At 45.7% G+C, this 25,822-nt stretch overlaps 1 protein-coding gene across 1 annotated transcript; it reads left to right on the top strand.

The window, feature by feature from the left end:
- The first annotated feature begins 1,337 nt into the window (after window positions 1-1,337).
- LOC129329906 (kallikrein-11-like) lies at window positions 1,338-25,031 on the top strand. Its single transcript, XM_054979642.1, has 10 exons — window positions 1,338-1,418; window positions 2,647-2,794; window positions 3,015-3,156; window positions 4,349-4,603; window positions 5,691-5,819; window positions 17,302-17,413; window positions 18,002-18,152; window positions 20,144-20,279; window positions 22,153-22,404; window positions 24,760-25,031. Exons 1-10 carry the CDS (start codon window positions 1,361-1,363, stop codon window positions 24,898-24,900), a joined length of 1,524 nt encoding a protein of 507 aa, XP_054835617.1. The 5' UTR covers window positions 1,338-1,360; the 3' UTR covers window positions 24,901-25,031.
- The last annotated feature ends 791 nt before the right edge of the window (window positions 25,032-25,822 follow it).

Here is a 25,822-nt window from a genome sequence, read left to right as displayed (position 1 = left end):
TTTAGTGTCCTGCTGCCTCACTGGTCTTTTTAGCCAGCTGCTTTCCCGAAGTCAAGGACTCAGAGTACACCCTTCCTCCAAGGAGCCCCGAGCAGCACATGCGGCTGGCCCTTTCCCCACCCGCCTTCCTGGTGTAGTGGATCGCCACCGCGCCCTCACCCCGCAGTGAGGCATTCTGACTCTCTTTAATTTTCAACTGCTGTGTGGCTGGGAAACCCAGACCCAACTCTTTTAATGGGTGTGGATAGATGCAGATTCTGCTGATGCTAAACTCCAAAAGGAGTTGTGGGAGCAAGACAAGGAGTACCTCTCGCTGCCGCCAGTGCGCCCAGTTCCCTCTGGCTGAAGAGGGCTTTTAGGGGAGCTGGTGGTGGTGAGAAGGAGCCAAGCGGACAAGACGAGATGCCTCGAGAAAGAACCTCTGGCAGGCAGAAGAAGGATGCTCTCCCTCTCCTCCCTGGCAGAGGTTCTTTCTCACTACACTTCCCATGGAACCTTGTGGGAAACCGACGCCTGTCATCCACGCATCAGGTGTCTTGTCTGCTTGGGCTTCTAGCTGAGTGGCAAAGGGAGGCAGAGAAGGATGTCACAAGGACGAAGTCCTGAAAGTAGCAATCTACACATCAAAGGATAGTTCAGGGCAATAAGGAGTAAGCAGAGACCCTGACCTGTTTACCTTGCTAACTTTCTGGTTTGTCGCCCTCCAAAACCTGAGAAAAGGGCCAGCATTAAATCGTCCTCTCCTAACAATTAGAGATCAGAAGTCCACAGGGTGCTTGTCTGGGACCCCTCCCCATAAAGCTCGTACTGCTGTGCAACCCATCAGTATGAACAGATGTTAAGTACAACTGAAGAACCAAGACACCCATCTAATGGGGGGTGCAAGTATAAGGAGATGGTATGGGACCCTCTGTGGGCCCAAATGCCCTTTTTATCTTATAGCCCCCTATAATGGGTGGGAATAGAGGCGGATCCTGCTGATGCTACATTCCAAAAGGGGGTGTGGGAGCAAAACAGATACCCAAGCGATTGTGGATTTGGGGGGCTGAGCAGGATACTTCCACACGATCATCCCAGAGTGGAATCGAGAGGGCACCAATAAATCTGAACGCATAATACAAATGGCTTTCTTTGCAACAATTTCTAATCCACTCCCACCACCACCCCAGCACCGAAGTTCTCATCCTGATCATCGCTATCTACGGGCAGGCAGAAATCTTAGCTACGCCTGGCGGGAAGATTAACGCCCCCCCCCCGCCCTCTCCAACGGTCACTAGCTGGTCTCTAAAGGGCGAGCATGAGAGCAAGGCAGATCCTGTCGCGACCCTTTGAGAGGAGCACGCAAGGGAAAGAGCCAGAAATGGAGCGGTGCCTGGGTCTGGGCTTCCTCCTCCTGGCGGCCCAGCTGGCCCACGGGGGTGAGTCGCAGGTTCCAGGGCTGCAGTGAAGGTGGCTGTTGGGGAGACTGCAGACTTTCTTCTCCCGTTTTGACGCTGTATTGTTCTTCAGAGAACACAGCACTTCTGTTATGGAATTATTTGTCACGGGCTGCAGTAATTTTTCAATAGCTTTTTTTTTTGACAAAGGCAAATTCATAGATCTGAGGGTGTAACCACCAGGCAAGAGCCTCCATGTGCAGAGGCTGTCTATCTCGCTATGCAAGTGTGAAAGGGGGATGCTGGTGCCTTCCTGCCCTTTGTAGACTTCTGAAGAGGCATCTGGTCGACAGAGCTGGAGAAAGCTGCACCGGATGAATTTTCCGTGTGCTCCAGTATGCCAGGGGTCTCTCTTGGGGAGGGCGGGGTGAACCAAAGCACTTTGCAAGGAGAAAGAACAAAGCAGATGGTTATATCTTGGCAGAACCAGGCTTCTGGCACTCGTGATGCATAACTTTATTGATGGACTTCTTTAGCAAATCTGAAGGTGGGGTGTACTATTGCTTTGATGTTTTAAAATGGGTTAAATGCATTCACAGAGGCTACTTTCAGGCAGGGAGGGATGGTGGCATGGTAGAGCCCAATCTCATCAGCTCTCAGGAGCTGAGCAGGGTCGATACTTAGGTAGGAGAGCACCAAGGAAGACTCTGCAGAGGAAGGCAACGGCAAGCCACCTCTGCTGCTCACTTGCCTGGAAAGCCCCTTTCTGGGTTGCCATCAGTCAGTGATGGCCCTTTACACACGCACCTTTTCATAAGACAAATTCAAGAAACGCTAAACGGAACCAAAGTGGATGGAAGCAGTCAATCTGGAATCGCTGGAGAAATGGAGGGTGCAAAACGCTTTCCTGGGGAGCTTTCCAAGGATTTTGGCTAGCCAGGGTTGAATGCTGGTGTAGTGGACTAGTGTATTGGAAGAAGTGGCTTACTTTCCCCACAGGGCTGTGTTCACAGGGCGACCTTCAGCCAGTGTCTGCCTCAATTCCCTCACAGGGTCGTTTGAAGGATAAAAGGACGTGGAGGAAAGAACCAAGCGTGTTACCCTGAGCTCCTCTGGGGAAAGCTGGGCTAAAACAGTACCGCACAGACATTGTGTAGCCTGATCCAGCACATGGATTCCGGTGTTTCTTATGAACAGGTCTCTCTCAGACTAAAAGCCTACCTGTGCTTTTCTGAGGAGCAAACCATTCATCCCGTTTTGTGTCTTTCAGGCACTCTACGCAGCCAGATTGTCGGGGGGCACGAAGCCAGACCACACTCTCGACCTTACGCAGCAGCTCTGAAGAAGAATGGATACTTTAGCTGTGGGGGCTTCCTGGTGGCCCCTCAGTGGGTGATGACCGCAGCCCACTGCAATGGGTGAGTCATCCTATGGATTCCCGAAGGTCCATCCGGTGGTAGCCAGTGACTGGAGGGGCAGGCGTTTGGGAGAGGTTGTGCAGTCAGCGTTCTGAATTCCAGTGTGCATCACAATTGCGCACCAAAGATACGCGCACTGGATTTCCCTTGAGCCTGTTCTGTGCCTGAGCGAGGGCGTTGGGTCCAAACCTGCTTTTTGTCTTCCTATTATTTTCCCAAGAGACATCCAAGTCCTCCTGGGAGCTCATGATCTGGACGCTGTAGAAGATACCCAGCAAGTGTTTGGTGTCGAAAGCTATCACCAGCATCCAGAATACAAGCGACATCACAGAATGGTAATCAATGACATCCTTCTCCTGAAGGTAAGAGGAAAGGTCAACTAACTGGAACCCTCCCCGTCGTTGTCCTCATCATCACCCCCCCCCCCCCGATCCTGCATTCTCTAACATTACATATTCTGGATTCCTCAGTGGCAGGGAGTTCCAGGGATCCTTTACAGTTTCAGTCCAGTTCTCTTGTAATGAGACACCGCTGGAGAAAGTATGCCTTCTTATAATACAATACTATCTTATTTGCAAAAACTTAAATCATGGAGGCAGAATATTCGAGTTTCAGAGAAATTAACTTTATTTGCAAGAGGATTGAAAGTAAACTTTGATCCAAGCTACAAGTGACGAATGACACTTGCCGGGCAAGTGAAGAGTCATGTGTATTCCTCCCTGTTCACTTGCCCTCCACTTGCCCTCCACTTGATCAAGCGGAGAGCAAGTGAATGGCAAGTGAACAGGGAGGAATACACGTGAGTCTGTTCACTTGCCAGGCAAGTGTCATTCATCACTTGTAGCTTGGCTCTGAGTCTGTTTATACTGGAAAATGCACGGGTGGCACATTATGGGCTGCATGAGCTCAGGGGATTCATCAAGCAATTTGTGATCTCCAGCACAGTTCGATCCTCTCTTCGTTTCAGTCTTGACTCAGAAGCTGTTTAAGGAATAACAAAGGAATGGTTAGCTTGCCAGGAGAAGTGTGTGCCCTAAACAACGCCCCCCTCCCCCAAGTGACTGCCACTTTTCTGAAATGTCTGAAATGTCTGTCTTCCAAACGTCTTCTGTTTCTGGTGCTTCTCAGCTTGGGGTGTGGCTTCATCTTCCAACTACTTCCATTCCAGAATCACAAGACATGTTCCCTTTGAGAAGAGGTCACCCATTGCTTCCCTGCAAGTCACACAAGTTTGGAAGCTCCTGCGTGACGAGTTGGGGGGTGGGGTGGGGGGAAGGCAGGATTTGGGGACGATATCCTCTGGAGAGAATAATGCCATACAGCTATACAATTCCCTCTCCAAAGGTAGTCATTTTCTCCAGGGGAAGTGATCTCTGTTGCCTGGAGATCAGTTGTGATTCCAAGGCCCCAACTGGAGGATGGCAAAGCTAACCCTCAGCTCCTTCCCCTCTTTCTGGCACATGAAAACTACTCCAGTGGCTTATAGAGAACATGGACTACAGAGGGCAGGTAATATTTAGCACAAACGTTATATTCTGTAATTCTTGCCGACAGCTGGATCGTGAAGCCAAGCTCAACAAGTATGTCCAAGTCATTCCTCTACCACAAAGCGAAGATGATCTCCCCAAAGGCACAGAATGTGTCATAGCCGGCTGGGGACGAATCGATGCCCGCTATCAGCCTTCAACAAAGCTTTTCATGACCAACGTCACGCTCCCTGGCCGCAGGAAATGCCAACAATTCATTCCAGAACTCACCGATGGGATGGTTTGCGCAGGAAGCCGCACCAAGCTCTGTGATGTCAGCAACGTGAGTGCCTCCATCTTGGTTTTCCCCCCAGTGGAGACGCAACACACGCACCCCTCAGTACCTTGGGAGGTTTTAAGACATGCCCAGTTAGCCTAAATGGCTATTTGGCATCTCTTCACTGTCCCTTGTTTCCCTGTTGCTTCTGCAGTGACCAATACAGCCCAGCAGCAACGGGGCTTCCACACAGCAGTTTCCCTGATTGCTATATTGGTATATCACTATACCAATATATGTATCAGGTTCTCTGAATTCTCAGCTTTCATTAAAAAGAACAAGAACAAAATCTCTAGTTGTTTTCCTTTTCAAGAAAAGGGGATAGAGACCTACTTTAAAAACAAATCAAAGCAGAGAATTCAGGGAACCTGATACACATATTGGTATAACAGTATATCTGTATCGTGCTATTCAGTCGGGGTTCCAGCTTTTAACAACATTTGACAAGGGTGTGGTCCTAAAACCATCACAATATAGGGGTTCATGTGTTTGACTAGGATCAGAGAGATCCAGGATGATCCCACTCAGCTACGAACCGCACAGGATGAGCTGTGGGCAGTCACGCCCTCTCAGCCTAACTTACCTCATGGGTTTGTTGTGAAGATCAAGACAGGCAAGTGAGGACCATCCTGTACTGTCCTGAGCTCCCTGGAGGAAGGACAAGATAGAAGTGAACTAGATGGACAGATGTCCCCCTGACCGGAGAGACTGCATCGTGCAGAGGTGCAACAGGCACCTGGCTCGAGGGGAATGTTCTTTGGCATCTCTGCATGAAGCATGACGGAATGAATCATTCACTCCCAATTTTGATGTGTGCCAGAACCGCCCACTTGTGCAGCTAAGGCTGACTGGATTAGATGGTAGTGAGGCAGGAGCCTGAAATCCTGCAGAGCTGCAACAGGAAGCCTCCTCGCTGGGTATATCTTTGGGGTTGCAAGAGCCACTGGTGACACAATCTTACATTTATGGCCCACTAACTCCATAGACAGAATTGTGCAAGCCTCTTCTTTCCTGTAGGGATGGCAGCTTGTGAAATTTCTTTCCCCTTGAAACCAAGGTGTCTTTGTTTATCTGTTATTTTTAATTTTCTCAGGGGGATTCCGGAAGTGCTATGGTGTGCAACGGGGCGGCCCATGGAGTTGTCTCCTACGGTTTCCATGTGCCACCATCCATTTACACTCGTGTTGCTGGCTACCTTCCTTGGATCAGAAAGGTAATGGGATGAGGCCGAGAGAAGACGGGATCATCAGCCGCCTTCAAGTTTCTTGAAGTTTCTGCTTTACGCCCCCAGAGGAGAGTGTCACATGACCCTGATTCTGCAAGGCAGACACAATATTGGAAGACGAGACAGGGAGATGTTGACATCGAGATGCTAGCCAATCAGTACTTTGCACCATTGACTTCCAGAATATCATCCCCCCGCCCCTGCTCTGTTCTAAAGAAAGTTGTATTTGTACGAATGCCATGAGAACAGTTTCAAGCTACCTTGCACTGACCTGCCGGTATGGTGTCTGTCTTCAACTAGACCCCATTTACCTTTTCCTCTGGAACAGTTCTTTATTCTTGCCCTTTAATCAGTGATGCTCATCAAAGAGTAAACTACTCGGGTGCACCAGATAGAAGGAATATAAACATTCAGGGTATCAGATGTGACTTTCCCCTACCCCTTCTGCGCATGCCCCCAACGTAGTGCTCTTGCTGAAGTCAACGGACTTTGTATCCCTTTTGCTGTATGGTTCATGAAATAAAGCGTTCTTGCATTTCAGATCTGGCTTTTTGTTATGGTATTCTGCTGCCCGAGTGAGCTTACTAACCAGCTGCTTTCCAGAAGTCAAAGACTCAAAGTACACCCTCCCCCCGAGGTGCACAGAGCAGCGCATGCAGCTGGCCCTTTCCCCACCCCCTTTGCCAACGTAGGCCCCTCCCCCCTGTCCTTGCACATGCGTCCTAAGGCTGTTTGGGCTCGCCTTTATTTTTTAACTGCCATTTACTTTTTAACTGCTGTGTGGCTGGGAAACCCAGACCCAGCTCTTTCAAAACCTGCACCTCTAGAGAGACCCTTTGACTTTTTCCAAGTACTGAGATCCTTGTGTGTTAATGGGTCAAAGGTCAACTGAGGGCCAACCATTTGCCAGGTTACAGTAAAACAGTAACGAGTCTAGTAGCACCTTTAAGACTAACCAACTTTATTGTAGCAGAAACTTTTGAGATCCACAGCTCTCATCGATGAGAGCTGTGGCTCTTGAAAGTTTATGCTACAATAAAGTTGGTTCGTCTTAAAGGTGCTAATGAACTCTTTACTATTTTGCTACTACAGACTAACACAGTTAACTCCTCTGGATCTATGACCAGGTTAGAGTAGTAGCCTCAATTACAGGAGAATACACCAGGTGCTGATTTAAGTGGACCGAGTTCAAGGCTGCCCATTAACATAGGGGACGGAGCCAGTCATTTCTAGGTGAGCCTGTTTGGGTGTTTCCTGTTCAAAAGCTAAAGCCCAGTACTTCATGTTGGAGAGCTAAGGAGGGCTACGTGATATTGGCACTAATTAGGGAGATGAAAGCTCTCTTATACTGGTAGCAGAAGCTTTTTTGTATGGAATCCTAGGTCTGCTTGAGGGGTGCCAAATAAATGTACAAAACAAGGAAGCAGGTTTCGCAGAAAATATTCAGGGGGAAATGTACTGGAAGCCCTCTCAGTATGTTATTGATATTTTGTCTGTCTGTGTGTGTCGTTTATAGTCCCCCTTTCTCACTGAGACTCAAGGCAGATTACATGGTGTGAGATTAGTACAATCAGTAGCAGGACTAGGGCAGGCATTTCCATAGTGTCAAGGATATTTCCATAAACAATGTCATGGGGTAAATAAATACAAGTTTACAAAGACAGAGCATTATCAAAGATTCAGTGGTAAGGAGGCCAAGCAACTCTCAAAAGGCTTCACTTCAAGCAGTAAAAGCTCTTTATTGGAAAGCTGCTAATACTCCATCTTTGCCAGTTACATGCCAACACCAAACATATATAGGCATTCAAAGCAAGGGCAATTTCTAACCCCCCCCCCATCTAATGGTTCATTAGCTCAGCATCTAAGTGAGAAAACAGCAGGAGTGATATACAGGATTTTCCAAGGCCATGAAAGCTCTTTTCCCAGCTGGAAGGAGGGAGGCCTCTGGTACAGTTCAGAGGAACAGGAGGAACAAACAGCTCCCTTGTATAGTTTCACACTGTGGGTCCGAGAGACAACGTCTGTGCCATTTGCAGTTTAAGTATAATCATAAAGGCATGTTGCTTGCCCAGCAGGATGTTGCTGGGTGAGACAGGTGATGCTCAGCACCTGACATCCTGCCTCCCCAAAGCTTAACCTCCCCCAGCTTCTCTGGGTATTTTTTATGAAAAGCCTGAACCAATTTGTTAGCTCTAGCATCAGAGCATTTAACCCACTCAGCTTGAATCTTTGAAAAATGTTTCCATTGAATCAGATTGTACAACACCCCCTGCTTCACTTTTGAGTCCAGGATTCACGGTTGCCCATCCACCATGATAGGAGTTGGGGACGCTGGATCTAGATGCTGTTCGTCAGGTCCAGGGTCCTTGCTGAGAAGGCTAAAATGGAAAACAGGATGCACACGCCTTAGATTTTGGGGTATATCAAGCTCAACCATTATATCATTAATCAAACAGGTCATTTTGAAGGGTTCCAGGTATTTCCAACCCAGTTTTTTACTCGGCTGCGCCCCTTTTAAGTTTTTTGTTGACACATAGACAGTATCCCCTGGTTTCAAGTCCCGGGGGGGAGCATTTTTTATCAGCTTGTTCTTTGTAATCCAGTTTGGCTTTTCCTAGAGTTTGTTTAACCAGCTGCTGCTGGGCAACTATTTTAGTCCACCAGCCTTTCAAGTCCCCCCCTCTTCACTTTAGTTTCTGCTCCCGACAGTGGCATTGGCTCCCCTTCAAAACCCTGGGTTACCTGAAATGGTGAGGCTCCAATGGAGCTGTGTACAACTGTTATTGTAGCTGTATTCCACATAAGGCAAAAATTCAACCCAATCTTCCTGCTGATAATTGATAGAACCAGGGCTTTTTCCCCCCCGCTGGAACACGATGGAATGGAGTTCCAACACCTCTTGAAAATGGTCACATGGCTGGTGGCTCTGCCCCCTGATCTCCAGATCCAAAAATGCCTTTTTTCAACTTCATATGGCATGAAATTGTCCCTTTCGTGGACTCTGCTAAGATAGCCCTGCTAGTCCACGTTATGGTAACTTTGAGACTGGATTATACTGTGGCATGCTATACATGGGGCTGCTATAGCGGTTGCAGAATGCAGCAGCTAGACAGTTGAGGGGGCAGGAGGGGGCTAAACATCCTGAACATGTCAACCAGTTAAAGATTGTTACACTGGCTGCCAGTTTGCTTCCAGGCTCAAATTGAAAGTGTGGCTGTTTAACCTTTAAAACCCTTCATATGACCTCCTATCTGCCCACAAGGCAGTTCTGATCATCACACCATGTATTTTTTTATCACTCAAGTCATCAGCAATGGTCTTTGCTAAGATTGTTTTGGGGTACAGAATAAGGAACTGTCCCAGTTCCTTATTCACAGCAATTCCCAATACAAGCTTCTAGCAGGCAAGCCTCATAGGAGGTCTTAGCTCCAAAACTAGTGTTTGGATCAGCACCAGTATATTTCCTCTTGTAGAGGATATTCTCTGGATTTCAGGGCTATGTGTTTTGGGGTGATCCAAAGATATTTTTCAGATGCAGCTTTCTGTTTATTGATTTGTTCTGAGGGAACCCTACTTTGAAGCTGTTAAGAACTGGCCATAGGAGGACCCAGTATATGTCCACTGAGAGCCAAGCTACAAGTGACGCCTTACACAGGTTGGACACTTGTCAGCTTACCTCAAGTTTTGATGGGAAATGTAGGCGTCCTGGTTTTAGAGGCTGGCTCTCCATTACAGCTGCAAGACCAGGACGCCTACATTTCCCATCAAAACTTGAGGTAAGCTGACAAGGGTCCAACCTGTGTAAGGCGTCACTTGTAGCTTGGCTCTTAGAGGGCCGAGTCTATTGAATATGGAGGTGTATGATATGTGCTCCTAGAATCTTTATTTTGGGGTGCAGAGCTTTTCAAGTTCCCCCAATATTTGTGTTTTGCTCTGCGAATAAGGAACTAGGAACAGCAAATAAGGAACTGGGAACCAACTTCAGCTTTGTCTCAGACGGGTATAATGCCGTGGTGTCCCCTCTCCAAAGCAGCCATTTTTTCCAGGGCAACTGATCTCTGTAGCCTGGAGATGTGTTTCTAGGAGCTCTCCAGGCAATCCTATTTCCCAAGGATATGGGGAAAGCCCCCAACTCTGCAATGATTTCCGAAGTTCTGTAAAGCAGAGTTTTCCCCTCATGCTTTTGTTAGCTCGTGAGTGGAGTCTGCTTCTTTTTATATGAGATTGTGTTTGTTCATGTTGGTGAAGCTTAGCAGAGTGAATAAAAAACACAGCAAAATAAGAAGCAGCAAAGACGGGTGCTTTTAGCTTCTCATAAAAAGAGTTTACTACAAAATTAGGGTAAAGGGTACATGGAAAGAAAATAACAAGGAGCCTAACTAAACTCCATCTTGTTCCTTTGTTCTCTCTCTTTTGTCTCATTACTTTCTCTCTACGTGTTCATCTCTGTAACCAGGGCTTTTTTTCAGTGGGAACGTGGTGGAACGGAGTTCCGGCACCTCTTGAAAATGGTCACATGGCTGGTGGCCCCGCCCCCTGATCTCCAGACAGAGGGGAGTTGAGATTGCCCTCCACGCCGGAGGCAATCTAAACTCCCCTCTGTCTGGAGATCAGGGGGAGGGGCCACCAGCCATGTGACCATTTTCTCTGCCGGCAACCCACTGAGTTCCACCACCTCTTTTCCCAGAAAAAAAGCCCTGTCTGTAACTCAGGGCTTTTTTTCAGCTGGAACACGGTGGAACGGAGTTCCGGAACCTCTTGAAAATGGTCACATGGCTGGTGGCCCCGCCCCCTGGAGCAGCGCAGAGGGCAATCTAAACTCCCCTCGGTCTGGAGATCAGGGGGTGGGGCCACCAGCCATGTGACCATTTTCTCTGCCGGCAACCCACTGAGTTCCACCACCTCTTTTCCCAGAAAAAAAGCCCTGTCTGTAACTCAGGGCTTTTTTTCAGCTGGAACACGGTGGAACGGAGTTCCGGAACCTCTTGAAAATGGTCACATGGCTGGTGGCCCCGCCCCCTGGAGCAGCGCAGAGGGCAATCTAAACTCCCCTCGGTCTGGAGATCAGGGGGTGGGGCCACCAGCCATGTGACCATTTTCTCTGCGGGCAACCCATTGAGTTCCACCACCTCTTTCCCCAGAAAAAAAGCCCTGCTGTAACTCTAACTGCAACTAACACTGTAACTGATCCCTGCATACATGTAGGAAAGCCTAATTGCCCCCCAATAAATTGATCGGCCAATAGTCAATCTCAAGGTTTTTTTTCTGGGAAAAGAGGTGGTAGAACTCTCAAGAGTGAAATGAGGAAGAAACACACAGGATTCTTTGAAATCATATTATTTTCAGGCACTATTGCCAAGTATTTTCAAGAGGTGCCAGAACTCCGTTCCCCCGCATTCGCCCTGAAAAAAAAGCCCTGGTCAATCTTAGGGTCACTGCATTGAGAATAATACCACCCCTTTTGGGGTGGGAAGAGTCTATTCTACACCTAATTGGCCCTGTACTAAACTTGCTGTTATTAACTAACACAAATATCATCTTAACTCTTTTATGACAGAAGAATTGAAACTTAGGGCCAAGCTACAAGTGACGAATGACACTTGAACGGCAAGTGGATTGAGTGGAGCGCAAGTGAACAGGGAGAAATACACTTGCTGTTCAAGTGTCATTCGTCACTTGTAGCTTCACCCTTACTAAAAACCAACAGTTTTTAATTTGATGAAAGCCACTTTGAACCCAATTGAGTTGGAGAAAAGCAGGATAGAAATTAATTAAATCAATGTGGGGGGGGGTAAAGGGGACAATTATCAGAAGTCTGGGAATTGCAAGGATGAGAGGGAGCCTGGAGCAGTGGCACATCTCAAGGTACAGTTTAAAATGCTGGGGATGATTTACTTCCGGAACCGAAATAAGGAACCTTTCTTGTGTGTAGGCTTGTATGGCACCCACTAGTGATGGGCAAACTCTGGGAGTTTTGCCACTCTGACCAGCCACTCTGGCCAGGGCCCTTTTCACACTACTTACCTGCTGCCAGAACGTTGCAAAACATCGCGCAAAAAATGCAGAAGATAGCATCTTCTCGCGCAAAAACCGTGGAAGATAGTGTCTTCTTGCAAGAGTTTTGCGCAATGTTGCGCAAAACTCTCGCGAGAAGATGCTATCTTCTGCGTTTCTTGCGTGATGTTTCGCAACATTCCGGGAGCAGGTAAGTAGTGTGAAGTGATAGGTATGAGGCAGTCCACCTGGAGATCTCTCACCACCGGCCAGCAGCCAGAGCAAATGGCTGTGTGCTCCCGCTCGATGATGTCATTTTGGTTACACTGGTAGAGATGGCATTGCACAAGTGCTGATTCTTTATGTTTTGGGAAAAATGAACAAATGAGTCTTCACTGTGACTCATGAAAGTTCCTACCCTACCACAAATTTTGTTAGTCTTATAGGTGCTACTGGACTCTTGCTCTTTTCTACTGCTACAGACATACTAACACAACTACCCATTTGGTTCTGTTTTCAGATTTCTTGTTGACCGTATTGACTCACTCTAGGTAATCCACCTTGAGTCCCAGTGAGAAAGGCAGACCATAAATCATATAACGAAATAAATAATGGTGGACTTATACAGAAACATTACCCCCATCTACTCAAAGATGGCAATGGTCCAGTGCTACTGAGGGCCTGTCTACGTGATGAGTTGGGAGTCCCCATGCAGTCACAAGTGTGCTGACCTTAAGCAACAAATAGGGTCTGATTATGCTTCAGAATGTAGCAGGAGTAAAGGCTTCAGCTTTCCCTCCTTCTCCGATTCTAAGAGCCCCAGGCATTAATAAGCTTCAGAGCTTTTTTTCAGCTGGAATGTGGTGGAATGGAGTTCCAGAACCTCTTGAAAATGGTCACATGGCTGGTGGCCCCGCCCCCTGATCTCCAGGCAGAGGGGAGTTGAGATTGCCCTCCGCGCCATGTGGCGCGGAGGGCGATCTCAACTCCCCTCTGCCTGGAGATCAGGGGGCGGGGCCACCAACCATGTTGCCATTTTCTCCAAGGGCAACCCACTGAGTTCCACCACCTCTTTCCCCAGAAAAAAAGCCCTGATAAGCTTAATGACTGAGCCAGGATTTCATGTCCTCACCTGGCCAAGACTAAGTTTCCTCTTCTCAGTTTTAGCATTTAGCCATTCAGCACAGACCCCCCTCCTTCCTCCCATCCACTCCCAAACTTTTAATCTTGGCTACAGACAAAATGGAAGTTTTCTTGCGACTTTCAACAAATGGGGCTAAATCAACCGTTAAGAGGGCTGACGTCTAATATGCTGGGGGTGGGGGTGGGGGTGGGGGTGGGTGTACGCAGAATCTGATACTAGCAAGGCAGCAAAGATCAACGGGAGGATATTTGCAAAACGTTATCTGTAAAAAGTCATTATCTTCTGAGCTCAGTTTTGACAATCGTATCCTTAACAATTAAACTTATCATCTGGCATCTTATCAGTGCTGAACAGAATTGTTCTCCGGATGGAATGGGGCCTGAGTCAGCACAGCAGCAGTTAGACACCAAATTTGGTTGGAACGTTTTCATTTAAAAAAAATCAATGTTTCCCCAACTGGACAGGATGCTAGAAAGTCGATGAATGGTTCTCTAACACATTTTTTAAAATATCAGATCCTAATTTGGGTGAGAAAAGAGAGTTTAAAGAAACAGATAGTGAATTGATTGGGGCTGTAGCAGGGGCATTGGAGTTGGCCCAGAGATCTCCTAGAATTATTTAATTTAATTATTTTATTTATATCATTTATAATCCATCTTTCTCACTGAGACTCAAGGAGGATGACACAGTATGAGATTAGTACAAACAGTATCAAGTACATTTCTGTACAGTATCAAGGACAATTTCATAAACAATGCCATAGGGTAAATATAGACAAGTTTGAAAGACATAGCATTAGCAAGAATCCAACACAGAGTAGAAGATATGCTGAAACAGAACATAAACAATTCTAGGACTGACATTAGACAACATGAAGTGCGGTGGCAGTCCAAGGGTGGCAGTCCCTGGCAGATAGATCCCCAAGCCCCTCATAGAGAGCACACCAGTGTATTGGTTGAAGAACTTTATTCAGAGATCTATTCAGTTCAGGTGTACACTCAGGTGGAAACTGGTAGAAGTGATTATTCAAACAACAGGACTATTGATATAGGGGACATTCTCCCGTCCTTTGGGCAGTTTGCATTTAGGCGTGAAAATCTCAAAAGTTACATGGGAAAGGATTAGTTTAGTCTAGACCAAAGTACAGTGCGGAATCATTCTCTTCTGTGAAACAGATACATTTCAGCTAGCAGCTGCATCTCCAGCTCAAGGCCATGCAAAAGTGAAAGCGCATATTTCTTAGAGTTAACAGTGAGGCCACTTGCTTCTTTGGAAATTAGCATTAGCAGTTTAGGCACTCTCAGAGGAATCTTGTAAAATACATAAACTACAGTTGGCATAATATCAACATGTGAACAAAATGCAAAACACAACAGCAATGGCATGGTCTATAACATACAGAACATAATATGCAGAACATAATAATGGCATGGATGCTGGTATACATGACACGTGGTAGTACATAGGAGTACATGTTAAAAGCAATAGATAATATGTAAGGCAACATAGTGGTAAAGTCTATGGTCCCTAACTCATTAACAAAGCATCTGAGACCCCCTCCCTACAATGCAGCCCTCCTATGTGAGTAAAACCCCTTTTTGAATTATTTGGTTTTGCATCGTTTGTGGAAAGCCAGGAGAATGGGGGCTCTCCTCCTGTCCCCCGACTACAGAGATCAGTTCCCCTAGAAGAAATGGATGTTTGGAAAGGTGGACTCGGTGGCATTATACCCCTCCCAAACCCTGCCTTCCCAAGCTCTAACCCAAATCTTCAGGAATTTCCTCACTTGCAGTAGAAGTGAGAACTAGAACTTCTAGAGAATTGGTATTCTAAAATATGGGGCCGTTATATCTCCAAAAAACTATATGATGAACTATATGAAGCAGAACATTTCCCGAACACAACGAACTTTATTGAGAAATGGTTCCCTTTCTTTGATTACTTAGAAACTAATAGTTCTCTACCTGGATAAAAAATCTTTAATTTATATGCAAATATGTAAGGGACTTATATATTGTAGCACCACGTTTGATATTGTTAACATATTCTCCCCCCAAAAGCAATTATATAACTAGATATGTCTTCTTGTTTTTTAGAGAGATACACATTGTTTATATTAATTATTGTTATTACTAATATTATTGTTATTGCTATTTATTGCTATCTATTGCTATCTCAATGTTGTTATAGATTTTACAATTTCAATAAAATTATATTTTTTTTAAAAAAAGAACTAGAAGTGAGAACTAAGGGAACTAGTTGGAATTAACTAGTCGCCCAAACCACTCTTGTTTTTATTTGTCTCATGAGAGCATAACACAAAAAAACCCCATGTTGGCAGCTGGTATATCTTCCCTGGAGAAGAAATAAGAGGCACTGGGGAACCGTTTCAAATCACAGAAAGAACTGGGAACCTTTGGGTTGCCCGCCTCCAAGTGGATCCTTGAGTCCTCTTGGAATAACAGCTGGGCCGATTCCAGACGACTAACCTGGGCCGATTCCAGACGACTAACCTGAAGGCGCTGCATGCCGCCATGTTCCGGATCGCGACGGGGAAAACGCGAAATATCGCGTTTTCTCGCACTAGTTTGGCGCGACGTCGCACCAAACTCACACGAGAAAACGCGATATTTCGCGTTTTCCCCGTCGCGATCCAGAACATGGCGGCATGCAGCGCCTTCAGGTTAGTCGTCTGGAATCGGCCCTGATCTCCAAACCATAGATATCACTTCCCTTGCAGGAGACGGCTTCTTCCTTGTGTGAACTTTATGGTACCACTTTCCCCGCCATGCTCCTCCCGCACCCTAAGCTCTGCCTTCCCCAGGCACTGCATCCAAATCCCCAGGAATTTCCCAAGCCAAAATTGGCAACCTTTGTGTGTGCAAAGTTAGCACTTGGACATCAAGCTTTGATGATTGCAAAGGAGTCATTGTGCTTCTTATAGCACAACTACTAAAGTTATAGCAAAATAAATGTCCTGCGGCACCTTAAATGCTGATTTCTGTATTAGCTTTTGTTAGTCACAGCTCATTTCTTCATATATGTGGAGATTACACCAAGAATGTTACTTAAAGGGAAGGTGGGGAGGTGTTCAAGCAAGACTTCTGTCACAAATCTTTCCGGTGTGAACCTACCTCTTTTTTTCCTTCCCACAGATTTACCCTTGAAAGGTTCCTGATAGAATTCATTCTCTGCCTTAACACCCCCCACACTTAATCTCCCTCCTTAAGTAAGTAAAAAACAGGTGAAAGTAGTCCCCTGTGCAAGCACCGAGTCATTACTGACCCATGGGGGGAGGTCGCATCATGACATTTTCTTGGCAGACTTTTATTATGGGGCGGTTTGCCATTGCCTTCCCCAGTCATCTACACTTTACCCCAGGGCTTTTTTTCTGGGAAAAGAGGTGGTGGAACTCAGTGGGTTGCCCTCGGAGAAAATGGCCACATGGCTGGTGGCCCCGCCCCCTGATCTCCAGACAGAGGGGAGTTGAGATTGCCCTCCGCGCCATTCTCAAGAGGTGCCAGAACTCCATTCCCCTGCGTTCCAGCTGAAAAAAAGCCCTGCTTTACCCCCAGGAAACTGGGTACTCATTTTACCAACCTTAGAAGGATGGAAGGCTGAGTCAACCTTGAGCCGACTACCTGAACCCAGCTTCCTCTGGGATCAAACTCAGGTTGTGAGCAGAGCTTGGGCTTCAGTACTGCAGCTTACCACTCTGCGCCACGGGGCTCCTGTTTCCCAGTGTGGTCCCCAAACATCCAACTTATGAAAGCTCATTTGACATAAATGTTAGACTTTAAGGTGTTGTCCAAACTTTCAATATTCTTACACCCCCTGCCATACACTGCCTTAGGCAGTTAGGTCAATGGTCCATCTACCCCACTTTTGGCTGCTCTGATTGGCAGCAGCTCTTCAGGGTCTCCAACAGGGAAAAAAGGTTCTCTTCTGCTCCCAGGCATAGCTATGGCTGGGATTGAACCTGGAACTTTCGGCATTCAACCCTGGTGCTCTAACCACTAGGATACAGCTCTTCCCTTTCTGGCTTTGAAAAGCTTATTGTTTAAGTGCACTACATTCCAATTTCTATAGTCCCTCCGTCAAGAAATGGCACTTATGACAAGCCCTGGTGAACTGCTGCACAAACATCACGGCTGTTCTCAGGACAGATCTCACACATCCGCCTGATATCAGATTGCCGTTTCACCCGCACAGAAAAGACGGTTGTTGAAGATGCCCGCCACCGTGTGTGCTGGGACACCCCGCTTCGATCACAAGGCTGCCTTAGGTGGCTTCCTGCTGGACGAATCAAGTCAAGAGGCAGTTATAAAACCAGCTTGATAGAGCAGCTGCCACCTGAAGCCTGCAATTCACCCAGGAGAACTGGACATCAAGATGAAGCACTTCCACCAGCATCTTCTCTTGCTTCTGCTGTCTTGTGGCTTAGCCAAACCTGGTAAGGAATGGGAAAGCAGGCGCTCGGCTCAGCTAGTACATCAAGTATACCATCTAAAAGAATGGAAGCCCAGCAGGACGCAGTCACAGGGCCATCTAGATCCAGCTTCCTGTTTCCAGTGGTGGTCAGCTAGGTCTTTCTGGGAAGCCTATGGACAGATCTGAAGGTAGCAGCTTTTCTCTGCTGTTTGCAATGGCTGTTCAAATAGAGAGCCTGCCTGCTCAAGTGCAGTCTACCTCCACTGGTGCAGCTAATGGCGGCTTCTGATAGACCCACCCTCTGAAATATCTAAGTCTGTTGCTAGCTTCTGAAGTTTGGAGCAGCCAATTATAAAAGTCAGCCAAGCATTGAGCAGAGAGAGAGATTTACTGAATGGTCCTGAGTTTTTGTAGCCAAACAGGTACATCAGATAGCCTTAAGTTCTAGTGAAAGGAGAGGGGGACACCATTCTTACTTTTATACCAACTGAAGGGCAGGGACAGCGCTCCTTGCCTTAAAAAAAAAACAAATGTATGTTACTCTATATGTATGGGCAATGTTCTGAAGCTAAGAGAAAACACACCTGAAGTCTCTTTGCCATTTCTGCAGGTCGTTTGCGAAGTCAGATCATTGGCGGCCGGGAAGCCAAGCCTCACTCCAGACCTTACATGGCCGCCTTGAAGATGTCAGGGTTTGGTTTTGGCTGTGGCGGATTTCTGGTGGCGCCCCAATGGGTCATGACTGCAGCACACTGCATGGAGTAAGTCCTGTCAAGCCCACCCCAGAAACAACGAAGAGCTCCTTCAGCCTTGATGCTGGCAGGGCCCCTTTGAGGGGGGCCTCCCCCTCCAGCTGCATCACTGCCGAGTTACTTGGGGCATGAGTCTCTACGCAGCCTCGCGCTGTGCTCCTATTGCTGTGCCTTGTTTCAGGCTAAGGTTGCAGCACCGTCCAGCCCCAAGAATTACAACAGATCCCTGGACCACAGAGATCAGACCCCTGGGGGAAAGGGCTGCTTTGGAAGGAGGACTTTATGGCATTATCCCCACTGAGGTCCCATCCTCCCCTGGGCTCTATCCCAAAATCTCCAGGAATTTCCCAATCCAGACCTGGCAACGCTGTTTCAGGCCCAGCAGTATCATTTCCTCAATATCTGCAGTTTTAATTTTTCATCTTCTCTCTCTCTCTCTCTCTCTCTCTCTCTCTCTTTCTCTCTGTGTGTGTGTGTGTGTATAAAGGGTGATCCTCAAAGGATGATGGAAAAGTGGGGGAGGATAGACATAGATTTTGATAAATTAAAAAACTGAGGGAATGCCATTTTTGAGGGGTTGATTTGGGGCACAAAAGGTGCAGTTTGGCCTCTAGACAAACATCTTTTAAAATTTTCTCCCCCCCCCACCCCAAGTCAAAGCCAGAGTTGCTACTCTAAAATTAGATCATAGGACATTTATATTTTGTAGATGAATGCATGCATATAACAGTTCCAGACTAAATGAAGGATTCCCAAAATCCCTTTAGGACTTTCTTGTCATACAATTCGTCTAAGGAGCATAGGTCCTTGGGGTTTTTAAATCTCATTTTTTGATTTTTTTTTATTTTTTATTAAGCTTTATAACATACAACAAATAAAAATTAACAATGAACATCAACTGTAACACAACTAATCAACAATAGTTTACAAGTTTTGAAGAATATAAATATTACAATAACTTTTAAACAAAGCATACATAATATTACCAAATATCAGAAAACGGAGTCAACGTCTGAGCAATTCTTATTTTTGGATGTAAATCATGCATGTCTATAAATTCAAGAAAAGGGAACCATTTCTCATAGAAATTAGACCTGGCAGGAAAGCGTTCAGCATTGAGGATATTATCATTAATCTTATCTAGGATGAAATGGTCCCATATCTTAGAGAGCCACATCTCTTTAGTTGACTCTTTAGTTTCCAGACTGAAGCTATCGCTGATTTCGCTGCAACTAAAAATATTGCTATAAGATTCCTGATAGCTTTTGGGATCTGCGGAATATTCCATTGGTCTAGAAATATAATTGAAGGCGATAATGGAATATCGTAACTCGTAATCTGTTTTATTACTTCCAATATTTCTTTCCAAAATGTGGCTATCTGTGGACAACCCCACCAACAATGAGAGAAGGATCCTACCTCATTGCAACCCTTCCAACACAGGGAAGAGCAAGAGGATGACACTGTAGACAATCTTTTGGGCGTCAGGTGCCACCTGTGAATGATTTTAAACATTTGCAGTCTTATAGAAATTACTTTTGATGTGAATATTGAAGATGACCAGATTTCCTCCCATTTTTCCTGTGTGTTTTCGATATTGCAATCCTGATGCCATTTGGATTGGCAAGGTAAGTCAGTAATTTTTAGATAAGAGAGCAGAATAGCATATATTTTAGATACCATCCCCTATTTCTCCCTCTGTGTATTGTTTAAAATGTGTTCAAAATCAGTCAAATTTCATTTTTTCATCCCACCAACCTTGTGAGGTAAATTGGGTTAGAAAATAGTTGCAATAAACGTTGCTGCCACTTGTAGACCAAGCCCTGTGTCCCAAAGTAGGAACCACCAAACAACATACAGTAGTACCCGGAAGAAGTTCTCAAACTTTTCTGAATTAGAAACTTCAACCACATGCAGATCAGCAGTCAGAGAGAGGAGAGAGAAAATGGATAGATTTACCACTGAATGCTAACAGATCTGTGCCCATGTTCCACTTCCAGAGAACTCACCGTTGTCTTGGGAGCACATGAACTTCATGCCATCGAAAAATCTCAACAGGTGTTTGGAGTTGAATCGTACCACAAGCACCCAAAATATAACCCCATCTCCATTTCAAATGATATTCTTCTGCTGAAGGTAATGTATTTCAAATAGAGGTGTGCACCCCGCCCAAAAATGGGGGTGATCCAGATCCAGGTTTCAGGGATACAAAAAAAAATGGAAAAGAGCAAGAGTCCAGTAGCACCTACAAGACTAACAAAATCAGTAGTAGGGTAGGAGCTTTTGTGACTCACAGCTCACATTTCTCCCCTCTTCACTTAACAGTTCTGAAGAAGTGAGCTGTGGTTCACGAAAGCTCCTACCCTACCACTAATTTTGTTAGTCTTATAGGTGCTACTGGACTCTTTCTTTTCCACTGCTACAGACAAACTAACATGGCTGTCCATACTGATCTTTCTCAAAAAAAAATGGATATCCCTCAAATCTGGGGCAGATGCTCTGATCCTGTTAGAGAATCCCTGGTTTATCCAGCCATTATTCCCTATGGGGGAAAATGTCAGGAGGCCAGGAAGGACATTTTTAAAGCAAACTCCATCAAACTTATAGATCCAAAGGAGTTAGCTGTGTTAGCCTGTAGTAGCAAAATAGTCAAGAGTTCACTAACACCTTTAAGAATAACCAACTTTATTGTAGCATAAGCTTTTGAGAGCCACAGCTCTCTCTTTCAGATGCAATTTTATTGTAGCACAAGCTTTTGAGAGCCACAGCTCTCTTTGTCAGATGCATCTGGGACCTGGGAATTCTTTGCAAACTTATTTGGGACCTGGGAATTCTTTGCAAATTTGCAGGGCTTGAAGCCTGTTTCCCTCACTAGGTGATGCTGGCTGCAAAACAGTGGAGAACTCTATGAAATCTAAACAGAAAAGAAAATATTTTCAACTGCAAAATCTGCCAATATTGAGTTTCCTGTAGTTTCTCCTTAAGAACCTCTTCTTACTCAGAGTTGCAAAATCATACAGTCCAGTAGCACCTTTAAGACTAACCAACATTATTGTAGCATAAGCTTTTGAGAGCCACAGCTCTCTTCGTCAGATGCATCGTCAGCTTTTGAGAATCACAGCTCTCTTCATCTGATGTGTTGTCAGCTTTCGAGAACCACAGCTGTCTTCATCATATGCATCATCAGACAAAGAGAGCTGTGGTTCTCAAAAGCTTATGCTACAATGAAGTTGCATCTGATGAAGAGAGCTGTGGTTCTCGAAAGCTTATGCTACAATAGAGTTGGTTAGTCTTAAAGGTGCTACTGGACTCTTTACTATTTTGCAACTACAGACTAACACAGCTAACTCCTCTGGTTCTACTCAGAGTTGTAATAGATAAAATGCCTTTGTTTCCAAGAGCATTTAAGCATGCAAGTTTGATAAATCCATCCCCGGGAATCATGGATGGGCAGATCTAAGCAAGAGCACTAGTGGTCAAATGGAGGAAGGGCACCCTCTAGCACTGATTTTTGTAAAACAGAAATGTTCTTATTCAAATGCATCTTCTTATTCAAATGCATCTGACAAAGAGTGCTGTGGTTCTCAAAAGCTTATGCTACAATAAAGCTGGTTAGTCTTAAAGGTGCTACTGGACTCTTTACTATTCTGCAACTACAGACTAACACAGCTAACTCCTCTGGATCTTATTCAAATGGAAGCTTTCCTGTCACTAATTTGTAAAAGACCGCTTTTCAGAGAAGAAAAAAACCTGAGGTGGGATATTTCTTTTGTAGAAGGGAGGCAGGGTAAAAAAAGAATTCAACTCTAGACAAGTCTGTTCTAGAAAAGGTGGTGCGCTTAGCTCTGCAGGCACACACACTCTCCATTATCACGAGGACTAGAAACTTGCATTTTAAAACTCAAACCTGGGTTCTTCACAAATCCACATTTTTGCACGAGTTTCCAGATCTCTCACAGGCTTTCACAATGAGCAGTGGACCATTAAACTTTCTCACTTTTTTCCCCAGCTGACGTCCAAAGCTATCCTAAACGAGTATGTCCAAGTGGTGCCTTTGCCAACATCCAGCAGTGACCTGCCTGGAGGAACAGTGTGCAACTTAGCAGGATGGGGTCTGATTGATAGTTACAGATCTCCAAAGACACTCTTTGAGACCAATGTCACGATTGTCAGCCGCAGGAAATGCCTTGACGTTTTCCCATACCTTACCGACGGAATGATCTGTGCTGGCAGCGCCAACCAGCTTCGGGATTCAAGCCAGGTCAGTGCTGGGAACGGCAGATCTTGAGGCTTAGGGTATGAAAAAGAAAGAAAGAAACCACAGGTTTTGATGTGGAAACTTAGGATGATTAAAATCATTGCCATCAACTTTAACGAGATAACTCTAGACTTAAGGGAGAAAGCCTCTCTTTGGACAGTAACATTACTTCAAATGCAGTGTTCAGGGCTTCTCTCACAGTCTCTCTACACGTTGCGAATTGCCTAGGATTTTATGTGTAGTCTTCAATTCACATGCAGGCTTGGTGCATGTGCATGCTGCTTTCATGGGAGCTCCCTTTACGGGGATCCCGTCTGCAAGTAATTCCAGAGGACAAAGAGCCAATTCAGCTCTGTTTTCTCTGCAAGAACAAGTACTGTAGGCTCCTTTGACTTGCCAATTTGCATTTCTTTAAGGCATGACAAAGTGTCAAGATCTGCATTTCAGTGAATGGATGTGGGGAAACTGGGATACTTTTAGCACTTGAGGAGGAACTGATATTGAATGCCTGAATGTATTCCTGTGGAACAAATTGGAGTGTGACTGTCTGAGCAAGTGCATGGGAAGTTGGAGGGGGACACATGAAATGAGGTTCACTTGAGCATCCCTAGGTATTTTGTAACATGTAGAGAGACTAAGCTTGAGAGCTGAGGCCCAAGGCCTGGTCCTGATGCCTCAAATGTCATTTCTATAACCAATTTCTATAACCATTTCTATAACCTCAACCAATTCTAAAAACCAGACCTGAAATTTCAGACATTGACATTTTCAGAGTTGACATTTCTAAAAGGAGGCTCTGTTTTTGCAGAGCTTTGTTGGTAGCGGCAGGGCCAAGCAAAAGGGGCACGGGACTCGGCTGTGGCAGAAGCCAGATCTGGAAATTGCATTCATCAGCTCCTGAAGGAGCCCAAAACATAGCAAGCCCGAGGTTCACGTCTCATGATGAGTACAGATGTTGCTTCAGCATGTTATATATATCATAGCCGGTCTCTTACTATCTATATCAACTGTAGCCAGGGCTTTTTTTCAGGGGGAACGCGGGGGAATGGAGTTCCGGAACCTCTTGAAAATGGTCACATGGCTGGTGGCCCCGCCCCCTGGTCTCCAGACAGAGGGGAGTTGAGATTGTCCTCCGCACCGCCGAGCGGCGCAGAGGGCAATCTCAACTCCCCTCTGCCTGGAGACCAGGGGGCGGGGCCACCGGCCATGTGACCATTTTCTCTGAGGGCAACCCACTGAGTTCCACCACCTCTTTTCCCAGAAAAAAAGCCCTGACTGTAGCCCATCCAGAGGTTCTATGATACTGTGTGATAATCACAGGGTCCATAAAAATCTCTACACAAGACATCTTACACGGGATGCTCAAGTGTAGCGAGACACAATGTTAGCCGGGAAGTGTAGTTTTATTGGTTTATTATATTTCTAATCCACTCTCCCCACAAACAGGCTCAGAGCGGAATACAACATATATAAACTACATAAACATATTACTTTAAAACCAGATAAAAACATCACTAAATATATAAAACAATTTATAAAAGACAGCAGCACACATATTGCACAACTCAAACAGCAATCCGTGGGGCCAGATGGCCAACTATTAGATGTTGACAGAAGAAGGTAAACAGAGCCGGCAGAGATTGTTACTCAGAGGTTTTGTTAATTTCATCTTCGCCTCCCCCAAGGCTCTGTCAATTTGACCTCCCCTTCCAGGAGGCAAAGCTTAAATTAACAAACCCTCTGAGGAATGATCTCCGCCGGCTCTGTCTTTTAAAATTACACTTCCTGGCTAACATTGTGTCTCCCTACACTTGAGCGTCCCTGTGCCTTGTGCCTTGTGTCGAGAGACTCTTGTGTAGAGAGAGAATTGCATGCCTTTGTGCTAGAAAAAGCTCTGATGCAGTCACACATCCACAGCTGTAGAAGCTCCTTAGGTATGAACCACACCCTTCAGGCTGAAGAGCCTGCCAGGAGGAATAAGCAAATAGAAATGTGGTGCTTTTCTTTGTCAAAGGTTTTGGCTCTTTGCTTTCTTGTATTGGCTTTGTCAGTTCCTTTCTATAGTGCATACATCTCATATGAGATTACATGTACAGGGTATATCATTTGTCAGCATTATAATGAGTATTGACACACATGAGGTTGTAAAACGCATACATTTTATGTGAACAGTTTGGTGAGAACAGGAAATGGTGCAAAATTCTTCCCGGGTCTGATTTGCCCAACTGGGGTTTTGGGGTCCAAAAAGGCACAAGAAATTCAAAATCACCCCAAACTGCTGACTTGAACCCAGAAGTTCACAAGAGGCTGTTCTAGATCTTCTCTGCAATGGTGCTTCTGTCCTCTCTCCTTTCCCAGGGGGATTCAGGTGGCCCCATGGTGTGCAACGGCGTGGTACATGGCGTGGTGTCCTTTGGCTTTGACTTCCCTCCTGGGGTTTATACCCGAATCGCCAACTACCTTCCCTGGATCAAGGAAGTCATAGGAGCTGACCTGTGAGAAGAAGCAACATCTCTGCTGTTTTGCTCCAGTTTTTTTCTAAGCTTCCCGCTTGCTTAGCAGCACGTATAGCTTGCATTCTTCAGCTCTTCTTCCCAACTGATGTAGCAAAAATTATAGACATAAGAGAATCTTTGGGATTGTAGTCATTTTCTGGAGTACCCTGCCCACATCTCCGTCTGTGTCATGAGCAAATTTTTCATCCTTGCACCGATCTATTTCTCCTCCAGCTCTGCCTTCCTCCAGCATTCCCATTTTCTTCTCCAATAAACAGCAACATTCGATTTATATACTGCCCTTCAGGATGACTTAATGTGCACGCAGAGTGGTTTACAAAGTGTGTTATTATTATCCCCACAATAATCACACTGTGAGGTGGGTGGGGCTGAGAGAGCTCTGAGAGAGCTGTGACTGACCCAAGGTCACCCAGCTGGCTTCGAGTGGAGGAGTGGGGAATAAAACCCAGCTCTCCAGATTAGAGTCCCACCTCTATTAACCACTACATCAAACTGGTACCTTAAATGTAGGTACAATCATTTACTCCCTTTCATCCTTCTCTTCCTTTCCCACTCTCTACATCTTCTGTCAAAATTTAGATTGTAACCTCTTTGGAGACAGGGACTGTAAAAGTCAGGGTTTTAAATGCCATTTTGGCGTAGTGGTTAAGAGCGGCAGGACTCTAATCTGGAGAGCTGGGTTTGAGTCCCCACTCCTCCGCTTGAAGCCAGCTGGGTGACCTTGGGTCAGTCACAGCTCTCTCAGAGCTCTCTCAGCTCCACCCACTTCACAGGGTGATTGCTGTAAGGATAATAAAATAACACACTTTGTAAACCACTCTGAGTGAGCGTTAAGTTGTCCTGAAGGGTGGTATAAAAATCAAATGTTGTTGTTGTTATTTCAAGAGAGAGGTAGCGTGCTGCTT

The sequence above is a fragment of the Eublepharis macularius genome, chromosome 5 (genome assembly GCF_028583425.1).
Source record: "Eublepharis macularius isolate TG4126 chromosome 5, MPM_Emac_v1.0, whole genome shotgun sequence".
Classification (NCBI taxonomy): Eukaryota; Metazoa; Chordata; class Lepidosauria; order Squamata; family Eublepharidae; genus Eublepharis; species Eublepharis macularius.
The sequence above is the reverse complement of the archived record's forward strand: the minus strand, read 5'-3'. Positions and strand labels throughout refer to the sequence as shown.